Raw genomic sequence first — 12874 nt, 5'->3', positions numbered from 1 at the left:
TATGTCAAATTTCCCTGTCAAAGGGTTGGGCTGTCTGAATTTCTTTGAAGTTGTAGGCGGCTCTTTGTCCTGAGGAGCTGTACAGCTGAAAAACCGAGACTACATCGCCACCTGTTGGTGGCAGCTGAAGCAAGGAAACACGCCGTAGGTGAAAAATCCTCCATAAGAGGCTGTTGGAAATTTTAAGGCTATAAGAACATGAGGATAACAAGCTCCAGTGAGTCCCCCACCATCTGTCATCTGCACTTGGAAAAATGTATCATCCCATATGGGGATAATAAAGAAAAAAAAAATAAGTGGAAGAGATTTTTACAAAGAGGCGGTTGTAAACAAAAAGGCGGCGTGTTGTGGCCCAGTGTGAAAGCAGGATGGGACAAACAAAGAGCAGTCTCCTGACCCGTCCTCCTACACTCCAGTACACATTCACTCTTAATGGCTCGGCTTGAAGAACTTTCATTTGCTTTGTGTTTCTCCGCTATCTTCTGCACGGTGGAAGAACAGAAGGTGAAACAAAGGCGTTCTCACATTGCAAAGGCAGTGGGAATCATGCTCTGATGACCTGCACCAAAAGCATCCAAGTCTCAGCAGCCAACACAAACTGTTTGATTATTTTTAGGGAGTGTTGTTTTTAAGTTAGCATGTTTGTGAGTCCATGTGCAACACTGTTGGCCTGTCCCTCGCTTGTTTACGCGAATCGTCTTGATTGGTCTCCATCTTGCTTTTGTGTTTTTGCAGTTGCTACGCTAAAACCATCTCAGTCCCCTGTAAGGCCTCACAATTGACCAAGGAAGAGCATCTGGCACTTTGAGATGGCGGCCACCGAACTCCCCGCTTCGACCTGCCACTCTCCGCCATAATACCGTTTTTCACGTCCTTTTCTTCCTCTGCAGCACGATAGACCGCGCAATTACAAAGACCCAATTAGACAGGAGAGGAACTCGATTTCACTCAGGGACCAGCCGGCCAATCGTAGAGGGTGCAGTCCGGCGAGGGCCTATGGTGCGGTGGCACAGGTGGGTGGGACATGGCGGTGACATAGTGGAGAACGCTCCGTTGTTTCTGGTCATTTGTGTCACCAAAGTTTTGATTGATGATAGCCGGAATGTTTTTCCCACTCTCCCCTGAGATTCCCAGCCCTCTGGTGTGTGTGTGTGGGGGGGGGGTTCCACAATGACATCCCAGCCTCGAACCCTTTGGTTTGGCCCTTAGCCCTCTGCAACACAAGCACACATCTTCTGACGTTTTGTCCTGTTTGGGGCCCCAGATGGCTGCTGCCCACACATCTGCATTGGAGAACACTAAATATAGGCGCTGAATGTTTGTTTCTCACTGTAAACGTAGATGTGCTTTTAGACACTTACAGATCTAATCAAAGATGGCAAAAAAAGGATTGGAAGGAATAAAGTGAAGTACAAACAAAGTGTAAATGTAAATCTGTGCATGTGTGGTAAGAGCGTAAAGAGAAAAGCCCGGGGGACGGTAGGTGTGTAGGCGGCCGAGAGTGATGAACAAAAGAAGCAGGCAAGAGAGACGAGGAGCAGCACGTTGCCAGTGAGGATCTGATTGGGTAGGTGGGTGTTTGGGGTGGGGTGCTGAAAGAAAAGGATCTTCCATCAAAAACTGTCTTAGATATTCTTGGAGCGAACAAGGGTTTTATTTGGTTTGCAGCCCTACAGAGCGCTAATATCACCCAGGGAGCGAAACCCATTTAATATTCACACAACTAGACTGGTATTGTCTTGGATAAGTGACAGATAATAGTCAGAGTTTCTAAATCTGCACAGTGTGAGTGCGTGCAGTTGAACTCCTCGGGTCGACAAAGCGTCATTAGCATGTCAGAGGCGTTTTGCTTCTTCCACAGCAGCTGCTTGTCTGCTGATTACTCAGTGCATGTGTGAAGGCAGGAGGATGTGCAGGCCTGTTTATGTACATCTCAACAAATGAAGGGAGGAAGGTAGCCTCAAAAACATCAAACCATTAGTGCGTCATTGTTTGCACTTTGAAGACGGAGTGAGTCTCCATTACCGCCTTGGTTTGGAGCCTAAACGTGTGTGTGTGCTCGCAGAGTGTGTTTGTGTGGAGTGTTTGCATGTGGTTGCATAAACATGGTGTCAGAGTGATGAGATGTTCTCTGCATCCATCTGTTCGGTTGGCATTTACATCTTAGAACTATCACAATGAAGAAGAGATAAAATAGCGCAGATTCTGCTGCGATATTGTTGGTTTTGTCACCAGAGGAGACACCCGGGCCGCCTTTGGAGCTTAAAACTCCACTCCGATGTGATATGTCTACACAGACGAGGGGTTTAAAGTGTTTGCGAAAAGATACGTGAGCTGCAGTGTCTCTTCCTGTGGATGTGGTTTTGTTTCCGAGTGTGCATCTGTGCCTTTGTGGACCTACAAGTGTATGTTCACTGTTCAATTCCTCCTTATCTCATGTCTCTGCGGAGAGCTCGGTGCTGTTTCCCCCCTTGGCGATGTGGCCCGGCTGGTATTCTGCGCCCTCGTCTCCACTGATAACAAACCACCCTAAAAATACTCCTCTTTCTCCCACTCTATCGCTCCCTTCCACCTCTGTACTCCTCACCTCTTCTGGCTCACTGTATCCTCCAGAGTTCCCCTGGCCATGAGTTAGCTCTGCCTGACTAAAACACCTCTAGGCTCTTTGTCAGATTTTTTGAAGTCCTTGTCTTCTCATCGTCTGCAGACTGTGGATGTTGGGCAACAAAAGTGGTTCAAGCTGTTACATCACCGCTTATTTACCACAATAATTCCTCTTCCCCCCCACAGACACTCCAGTCACCCACGGTCTGGACACACGGGGCAGATGGCATGTAGGAGGAAAAAGTAAGGACAGAATCTAGTGGGCTCACATATTTGTATGTCAAAGAGTCTACAGAGTTACCGTTTAAGAGTAGAACAATGCTGATTATGATAAATAAGGCTTTTTTTCTTAAATGCCAATGTCACCTCTTCTTTTTTTGGTCTTCTTTGCTCTGGCACGCTTTAAAGGACATTTACATTTCTGTAGGTTTGAGGACGTTTCAGTCTAATTAAGAAATGCTTTTATTCCACTCCATTTGGCTACATTTAAGATTCAGGGTTAAAAAGATGCACACCCATTTGAGTGGATGTTTTTGCATCTGCGCCTTTCTTTCAGCCCACGCCCACGCAGGTAAGCAGAGGGGGCTTCGTGTGGGCGGACAACTCAATGGTGACCCTCTCTGTGTTTTTACCCTCACCCCTTCTTTGACCCCCCCATCCCCAAATCTTTTCTTTGGTTCCATCTGATTTGCAACCCCCCAGAAACAAACAGCTTTTAAATTAAAAGAACGTACATTTTGTACTGTGAGGAAGATATTAGATTTCTTCAACAGACAAGAATAAGTCATAGTAATGAAAAAGTTGCACTAATCAGCTTTTTCTTCAGCTACTTTAAAAGCATGAAATGATGTGTAATGAAAAGTGTTACTCATTGAGTTGAACCTTCAAAGACCTGAGCGATCCCCCGTGGTTCTGCCAAGCTTTTTCTAGCTTTTGTTTTTTGGCTTCACATGGGTTTTTCCGCCTTTAGTGCTACTATTTTGGGTTGGTCTCACGGTTCTGTGCAGCTTTAGTGATAGTAAGCAAACGTGTCATGGGGAATGTGCAACCTGCAGCATCGGGCAGTGTTGGTCCCTCTCATAATTTTATTTGATTAAGAATTCACAGGAGAGGATGAAAAGGAGCTGCTACAGAGCCAAACATCGCCGTTGTCCTCGGGCTCTTTCTCCACGGGGGGTCTGGGGGAGTCCCTGGCTAGCTGAGCTGCTTCCTTGTTCTTCCATGCTCAGGAAACACACACTAAGCTGAACACATCTGGCTGCTCATCTCTGCACAAACACAGATGTTTGCATGCATGCAGGTTTATCTGGTGTCTGAGGTATGTGTTTGTGTTGGTATGTGCGTGGGCGTTTGCACATATGTGCTGAGTACAGTTGCATGTGTGGATCCTCAAAGCTATATACTGTATATGTGCATGTTAGTTTGTTGAGACAAATGTCTGTTGGTTTGTGGCTAAATAGATGTGTTTTTTTTTTAATTCAACATTTATTTCTAAAATTGACAACATTATGTATTAAGAAACTTTCTTGTCTATTTTTGATCTTTTATATTTCCTTTCTCTTTTTGTTTTTCCCACCCCTTCCCCACTTTGACCCCCCTCTTTTCTCCTTCAACTTTTCTTAACTCTCACCATAAATCTTCCTCCTCTTCTCCTTTTAACATCCTGAATTTAAATTGCCACTCTGATCATCTTTTGATCTATTGCAAAGCAGTCCCAGTCGGCTTTTAATCACGATTATACCGTTTTTAACCAAAATCAAAAAACCTGTGTCGTTTTTCAGGACATAGTTTCTCCACAGCAGCAGGAGCTCATTAGAAATTCGCCTCAAAGTTGTTGGTTGTACAGTAGGTGCCGAGTATGCTTCTACCAATGTCCATCATCCATCTGTTGATGTGCTCTCCCGCTAGCTTACATGGACCCCCTCACATCCCCAACCTCAAAAGAGATTGGGGATGTAAGAAATACTCAGAAATTCAATTTTTAGATTATTTTAAACATATGTCCTTCGTTACGAGAAAAATGCTACAAAACATGTTAAAAACACCAAAAACATGATTTTCATCAAAGTGAGTCTTTAAATTAGTTGTTCATATTCAGGTTTAGCCTAAAAGCCAAAAAGGCTTTTTACAAATGAAAACCTGATTTATGCAAGGAATTTAAAATATAATTCCAACTGTAACCATAAAATCTCTTCAGCATGGTGGAAGTGTATATAAGATATTTTGTGATCCCCTACGCCAAAAAATACGACTTTACAAATTTTTGGAGACTTTGTGGAGCATCAGTTGCACATATTCTGGGGATGTTTCCTGATATATCAGTATTGGACGGAGATAAAAAAAAAAGTGTAGATGAAGCTCCCCCCTCACCATTCACCTGGGAAGGATTGAGATGGTTAATCTACAAAGATTTCCATTAATTCATTCGTTTATTTATTAAACCTCCTAAATCCCTTTCAGGATCATGGTTCTGCAGGATCCAACCCAGCTGCTATTGGGCAATAACAGGGCACACCTCCAACAGGTCACCAGCCTGTGACAGGGCCACTCACTCACATGCACACCTAGGCGCAGTTTAGAGAAACTAATTAACCTATGATGCATGTTCTTGGAGTGAAGCTGGAGTCCCCAGAGAAAACCCGCACATGCACCAGGAGAACATGCAAACTCCACTGTTAGGGTTATGTAATTATCATTTGCTTACACGCTATTATCACCATATGATTGTCTAAGTCCTATCTTTCAGTAAGAAAACAATGACCTGAAAAGTTCTGATTATACAAGAATATGATGTTCCTGTACTGCTTGATTGAATGACCTACTTTTATGTTATCAACCCCAGCCACCAATAAAACCAGACTGGATAGACTGAGAAGGCAGAACTCCTCTGTGACAGTTCGCGCTGTCACAGACCGATTCTCCTTCTGCAGAAGTCTAGCAAAAGTTCTCATCTCCTGTGTGGTCCTTCTCTTTATTAAGGAAAAAGTCAGAACCCTGACATCCACACAGAAAGGTCCCAGCTGGGATTTGAACCAGGGCCTTCTTGGTGCGTGTGAAACAAGAGCACCACCGCACAGCCCTCTAAATAAAAATGAAGATAAAAAAACAGTTGATGACTATAAAATCCTGAGATTTATGATGCTGGCCTAAAAAATGGGGATTACCAGAAGATGACAAAGTGCCTAAAGTGGAAGAATTGGTTGAAGTGATGCTCAACAGCTATAATATGGAGAGACGGACATCTTCACTCCGGTTGGAATTTGATAAATCCGATTCTATTTGGGAAGGATGGCTACAATACATTAGACAATCGAGATCTGACCTTGTGTAGGACTGGTGTAATATGCAAGAATGTATGCACTGTGAAAATATTGTATAAATATATAATGGACTGCAAATAGAGATTACTTTTTTGTATTGGTTTAGTTGTTTTCTTTTAGTAAGTGGTTTAGTTCCTCTATAACAAACATATAATAAAAACAACAGTCATTAAATGTATACACTCACTGATAAATAAAGACAGCCATTCACAAAGTCTCAGAACTTAAGAACAATAAGCTGTTTGAAAGGGAGATGGGCATGTATCTTATTTAAGCCCACTTCCTTATACTGAGTCAACTTTGACAACATAAAATACCAAAATGTAAAAAAACAAACAAAAAAAATACACACAATATATTGATATTACCAATATCATCATCTGTATAAGATTTATCAAGCACCAGCATTTTATGACATTATAACAAATAAGAAGAGTATAGAAAGAGTGACCATATGAGTATTTGATGTAAACATTGAAAACAATTTTTTTGGTATTTTTAAGTTGACTAATGTGTATGCGTGTACATTTTACACTGATCAATCTTTTTTACAAGGGGCTTTATTTTTTCATTCCATTTGTTAATAACTATCTTTGTAGAATTTAACACAGTTTTACTAAACCTAACAATAAATAAATTACAAAAAAGAAAAATCTGTTGAGCACTGGTGGCTTCCATTTGCAGCTGGATATAAAGAAAATAAATGTCAAAAGTCAACTGTGCTTTAGAACTTTGTTTTTAGATGATACTTTTTCTGTTTCCCAAATAATTCTTCATATTTCTAAATTTAAAAAATGTAGTTTCACTAACTGATATAGTACAATAAAATGTGTTTTTAAAGGGGAGACGTTTGAAGTAAACAAAGTAACTCGTTAAAAAAATGTGAAGCCTGTATTTATTTTAATGGTAATCAATTTGGAAGGGACATTTAAAGTTTAAAAACTGTGTGAATGTCTTTCACAGTGAAAGGCAGGGTGTTAAGAAGCTGTGTTTCATAGAGGATTAACAAGGATTAGGCTGTCAAACAAGACAAGCATCAGCTTTATCTCATTAGCTTTCCCCTTATCAGTAACAACTACAAAAACCTGGGCATGAGCACACACGCTGAAAAAGGGAGATACAATATTAATTAAAACCCATACCTGCTCTTGTGCCCTTAACTGTCTGGGTTAGAATTCACACCGGAGCGTTTAGGAAACTCCCTTATTTTTCTTTTCCTCTAAGACAAACATCATGGGTTTGTTCTGTAAAGAAGCTTGATATTCCCCTGTCCCCTGTGGGTTACGTAATATGTGTGCTAACTATGTCCTCCTCTGGGGTCAGAGGGAAAAAAAATGGAAACGAAACTGCAGCCATTTAATGTGGCGTATGTTTGGATGATGCATTAAACTGAGAAGCGTAAGCCTGACGTGGGAGGACAGAGGAGCTTTTAGGGGCGGCACTGGGGAGGGTCGGATTTCAGATCCATTCTTCGTTATTCTAAAGAAATAGGAGCTTAAAGCTCCTCTGGAAGTCTTGTTTCCTCTAAACATCACAAGACTCCCAACCTTCTTTATCGCTCCCTGATCTTTTATCATCGGGCTCCACAAGTTACCTTGCTCAGGTAAATGGGAAGAAACATTTGTGAACCCAGAGGAGGATTTTGTCACTTTACAGACTCCATAAGCTTCACTGCTGCAAGCAGCACTGTCATGTGTTTGCACTTGATAAGTGCAGGAAACTGGAAATATATGTACAACTTAAAGATGCTATCGGTTTGATGCAATCTAGGTCGGCTGAGCGGGATGCGGCGCCTTCACCTTTTCAAAATAGGTCAGCCTAGTGAGATGGGGATTTTCAAAAGCATGTTACAGTCCATTGGGTTTCACCACTAAGCAGTATCAAGATTCTGATCAAGGTTATGAACCGACTACTACTGTTTTAAGCAAGAGTTCATTTTATATAACTGCAATGTTATGTCATCACAAGATAAAGGTGAGTCTTCTGGACCGGAAGCTGTAGATTTTGCTTTAAAATCATTTAATAGAGTAATAGGAGTTAAGCTCAGATGATGAGAAGAGTTTGCGTCTCATTAAAAGAATTGGGAAACGCAGAAAGGGGTAAATGTAGGGAAAAGGGCAAAGGTTGTGTGGTACTCTCCAATAAGCCCACGTCAATGAATCATGTACAGTCAACGTAAAAAAAAATTAGCATATTTTGCTTTCGTATAGCTTTAGGTTTCCTGTTCTCAATTCGGTAGCCACAGCATTAGAAAAAAGGTGTGGCAAAAGATATATAAACATGCTGAGATTTCTAGGCTCCTGAACTCATCTGACTCAACAACTTCAACATGGCTATCAGAGGTATTGCTGCGGCATCCCTTCTCTGCTTCCTACTGGGCATGCTCTGTCCAGCTCCAGCTGACAGTAAGTTCTTACTTCTCATGTATTTAATTGTCTATTGTGCATTCATCTGAAATCATTGATTAAATAATTCGTTTTGTTTTTGTAGGTGCCCGTTCAAACTTATCCTGCTGTACAGCATACAATAAGATGCAGCTGCCCTTCCAACGCATTAGGGGCTACAGAGAACAAACTTCCAACTATTGTCACATTGAGGCCATCATGTAAGACTCTTTCCCTCCACTTTAGCCTGCATTCATCTGAGTCTTTGAGAAAGAAATGTAAAATATGTATTTTTTTAATTATGAATTAGGATTTCATTTTATAAGCAAACAAAAATATAATTAAAAAAAGATTGAATTTGGTGATGCACCAGATGATTTCATACTTCCAAAAAGGCAATTTTTTTCTTTCTTTATTCATTTGAATAAAGATTGAAATTGTTTAGTAATACAAATAATATAATAAGACACACAAAAAATATATTTTTGTAAAAAATGTTTTGTAGAGTTTTCTCTCACAATGATGGGGGAAAAAAATCACAAACTTCAAATAAGTAATTTTTTAAAAAGTCTTTGCCATCAAATGAACCAACATTCCTTTGATTTCACTGACTCTGTTCTGTGTTTTTTTCAGTCTAATGTGTCTCTTTCATATGTTTCTCTGTGACAGTTTCTACACCATTAATAACAGGCAGTTCTGTGCAAATGCAAAGGAGACGTGGGTGAAACATTCTCTTGAATTGCTGAGGTATGACATGCCAACAAGTTTCAAATATAAGACTTTGTTTTTCAGGTGTTCTAAATAAAAATGACTTTTTATTTATTTAATCGTGTGTTTTTTTCAGCACAAAACTGAAGAGAATGTCCAAAATCCTCCCTGGACCAGAGAAGGCAGTGATGGAGAAACCCAAAAACCCTGAACTGTCAAAGACCTTGGAAGTCATACCAGAGACCTTCCACAACAAAACTGAAAGTGTGTAAAAGAGCAACAATTGAAAGTTGTTACAGAAACAATCAAGTGAAAAGTCGTTGGAAATAAAGCAAACTTTTTTCCGTCTAATCATTCTGATGATAGATTTCAGTCTCCTACAAAAATCCTTATCCTCTTTTTGCTTTTAGGATTTTATTTTATTTTGGGGGTTAATCACCATTTTATCAGCAAATCAAAGATTAAATTATTTTCTTATATAAAAAAAGCTCTTTTAAAATGTTTTTCTTTGTTTACATTATTTGCTCCACCATTTCTTTTTGTTGATTTGCTTACTCAAGTGTTACTATTAAAATGTGATAATAACAAATACATGTATTTTAAAGCAACCTTAAACTGTTGTCTGTTTTTATTTTATGATATAAATTTGCAATATAGTAAACATTTTACATTTGTTTTACTCAACAATAGCATCTACTGAAATATAACAAAGAAAACAGACCAATTCATTAATCGTCAAACACACATTTACAATCAATAGATGATAGATGACCCTCACCTTAAGTCTAATGGGTAAACGGCAGCACCAGATGGTGTTTATTTCAAAGGGAAAATCTGATAAAGGTGTCTGCATTTCATTAAATTGCTCTGGCCTCTGCCAGATGCGTGCTGTGCTTTACCGAGATGCAGTTTTGTTTTAGTTCAGATAAAGACAGCTCTTGCACTTGATAAGTGCAGCTCCAGTCAGGCGAGATGTGATGCTCCTCCTGAAATCTTCACTAGATGGCAGAATGTACTTACAAAAACTTTCTCATATGGTGTAAATTGACAAAATTGGCATTCATTAATTTAGGATTTGTGCTGTTTTTCCACAAAAAAATGACTAAAATCTTTAGGGTTTGTTGTTGAAATATGATTTTATATTATTGTAATTCTGATTCCAATATGAATACATTGATTTGCAACAGAAAAAAAAACAAAAGTATCTTAAAACAGATGTAAAATAAGACTAATGGCTTATTTGCATAATATAAAGTATTTATTGTCCGGTAACCAAATACTCCGACAATAAGAAGTACCAGCTGAAGTAAAAACGCGCCATACTCTCACTCACAATGCACGTTTACTAATATATTCATTCATAATACTACCATATTTACAGTACAGGGTAGAAGTTTGGGGAAATACTTATAAAACAAACCTACAGTGTTTATATATCTTACAATAAAAAGCTGTTCGGATTGTTCATGGAGTGGATTATGGGACACATACAAATATAATTTTAAAGTCGGGTTTATTGAAACTATGGGATCTAGTGAAACTGAAAACGCCTCTCATCATTTATAAAGCCAGATACAACTTACTTCCAAAAAACTTGCAGCAACTGTTCAAAGACAGAGACGGGAGTTACAATCTAAGAAAACAACTGAATTTCAGAAAGCAGTGCATTCACACAACAAAAAAGAAAATGTGTTTATCAAATTGTGGTGTGGATTTATGGAATGGATTGGATGAAGGTTTAAAACAAACCAAAAGTTTACATGTATTCAAAAAAACCTACAGAAGTCACTAATAGTACTGTATAAGACCAGAAGCGATTAATTAAACACAGAATTTCACTTTTGCACAGTTGCCATGCAGAATTGTACCGTGAATGTTTTGTACCCATCTGTCAATACCAATACGCATATTGAATACGCACATCATCAGGTTTTGTAAAAAGGGGTAAGACAAGATTTCTCTTCAACCCACTCCTTTTTAAGCACACAATATTGTTTTATGTCTTTTCTAAACCACTGTGTTGATTTTTCATTTGTGTTTGAAATAAACTGAAACTGAAACAACCTCTTCTTGTGGCTTCTTACAAAAACCTTTAGTTGCATTGACACTGCCCTCTGCAGGAGAAGAGACAAAATTACAGCTGTCCAAAAAGCAGCTCAGTCCTCATCTCTCCATCTTTACTGTCTGAGCCCGTTTGGCCTTGTCTGTAAAAATCTTTCTCCAAAGACGAAACTGAGCGGTTTCCTTTAATGATGTTGAAATTCTCTGCAAGGGCCAACATGACGACTGAGGCAGAAATGTCAGGATGGCTGACCTCCAGCTGAAGTTGAGTGTGGCGATGCGGAACAGTAATTACTCTGAACACAGCAGTAAATGCTCAAACAATACTGAAGGAAAAATTTTCCTTTTACCAGCTTCAAAACACAAATAAATCTCAGAATAAATACTTAGCTGTGGTATAATATTAAACACTTTATGAATGTGTTAAAAAATAACAAGCTGCTTTCAAATATTAGCTGTAGTCTATTTATTTCATATTTTGGATGACACTAACATTTTACAACAGCAAGTCAGGTAGAAGTGTTAACATCCCGTCACATGAGTTTCAAAATAAATTACAACATAGATAAATCTGAAACGGAATTGTTTCATAAAAAAAACAAATAAATACCACTTGAAATAAATATTAAATATTAATAACAGAGGGTATTCTAAATTAATTTAGGACTTTTGAAGTTTTGCAGGATGCGTTGGCAGTCTATGGGGTGGATGGTTTTGTCTTGGAGTCAGTCATTTTTTCTTTGCGGATCTTCCTGTTTAACAAGAGAAGAGAAAAGAGAAAATTGGTATTTTGGCAAAAAGGAAAAACAATCTAAACTTGATGCCATGGCACATTATAATTCCAGGAATAAAAATGGTCAGTGCTAAAAACAATATTTACTCACTCAAGTTCCATGATTTTTTCATACACCCAATCCTGCTTCCAGTGGCTGCAGATCTCTCCCTCTGTGGTCTCAAACCTGGGTGGAAAAAGTAGATTCATTCATATTTCTTAAAGATTTCTGCTTAACTGAAATTAATATTTGATAATTTATGGAGATATTTCTTACACAACAGCGCGAATGCAGGGCAGGTTCTTCTTTTGGATCCTGTAGCCGATGATGGGCGCAGAGATGTTTGCAATGCTCAACTTTGTGCAGCAACTCTTAACTTTCATTTCTGTTGTTTTTTTTGGAATAAGCACACAAAAATATAATTAAAGCAGATCTTTACACTTTCTTCAAAATATAAATATTTTAATTCAGATAATCTAGTTGTAATCATAGTAATCCCATCTAGTTGTTAATTATCTTCATGCCTGTGTCAGATGCTGCAGATTAAGAAAGAGAGGAAAACGTACCTGTGGCTGATGAGAGCACCAGTAAAACCCCGGCAAAAAGAGCCAGACATGCCAGTTTTCTCATAGCTAGCTGCATGTTTCTTATGTCAGAGGATCTGGAGGTTTTCTGCAAGTTCTGATTAGCTACTCTGACAGATGAGGACTAATGATCTCCTCAGAACAAACCCTCCAGCTTTTATTGCATGAAAAGAGGAAATGCGCTGAATCATCTTTTTTCTGCATTAAGCGAAGTACGGCACAGCAGACACTCATTCCCTTTTTTTTCTTGGAAGTTTGTTGCAACAGCTACAATTTGTTGGCAACATGAGTAAAGTGGATTTACTGTGTAAATTGAATGTCATCCCTTTCAGTTTTACGTATCAGGACATACGTAGATCTTGCCCTGACTCTACCCTGCCCTTGCTCTACAGTGGCTGGCTCCTCTAACCAAATCACCCCAAATTACATCTCTTTTGGTC

The 12874-nt window shown here is 39.1% G+C and overlaps 2 protein-coding genes and 1 long non-coding RNA gene across 3 annotated transcripts; 2 read left to right on the top strand and 1 right to left on the bottom strand.

Moving 5' to 3' along the window:
- Positions 1-1471: 1471 nt before the first annotated feature.
- On the top strand, positions 1472-4506 carry LOC144986901 (uncharacterized). The gene is made up of 2 exons (XR_013650772.1): positions 1472-1567; positions 2791-4506. It is a non-coding gene; the product is annotated as an uncharacterized LOC144986901 (long non-coding RNA).
- Positions 4507-7799: 3293 nt separating this feature from the next.
- Positions 7800-9631, top strand: LOC101160023 (monocyte chemotactic protein 1B). Its single transcript, XM_004079174.5, has 4 exons — positions 7800-8329; positions 8415-8529; positions 8978-9055; positions 9153-9631. The coding sequence occupies exons 1-4, from the start codon at positions 8254-8256 to the stop codon at positions 9286-9288; spliced, it is 405 nt and encodes a 134-aa protein (XP_004079222.1). The 5' UTR covers positions 7800-8253; the 3' UTR covers positions 9289-9631.
- A 1897-nt stretch (positions 9632-11528) lies between these two features.
- On the bottom strand, positions 11529-12575 carry LOC144986900 (uncharacterized). Its single transcript, XM_078935572.1, has 4 exons — positions 12417-12575; positions 12127-12235; positions 11962-12036; positions 11529-11829 (listed from the first exon to the last, which is right to left on the bottom strand). The coding sequence occupies exons 1-4, from the start codon at positions 12490-12492 to the stop codon at positions 11775-11777; spliced, it is 315 nt and encodes a 104-aa protein (XP_078791698.1). The 5' UTR covers positions 12493-12575; the 3' UTR covers positions 11529-11774.
- Positions 12576-12874: the final 299 nt, after the last annotated feature.

This window comes from Oryzias latipes, chromosome 17 (genome assembly GCF_053564925.1).
Source record: "Oryzias latipes strain Hd-rR chromosome 17, Olatipes_Hd-rR_3.1".
Taxonomy (NCBI): Eukaryota; Metazoa; Chordata; class Actinopteri; order Beloniformes; family Adrianichthyidae; genus Oryzias; species Oryzias latipes.
This window is presented reverse-complemented; position numbering and strand designations above follow the sequence as displayed.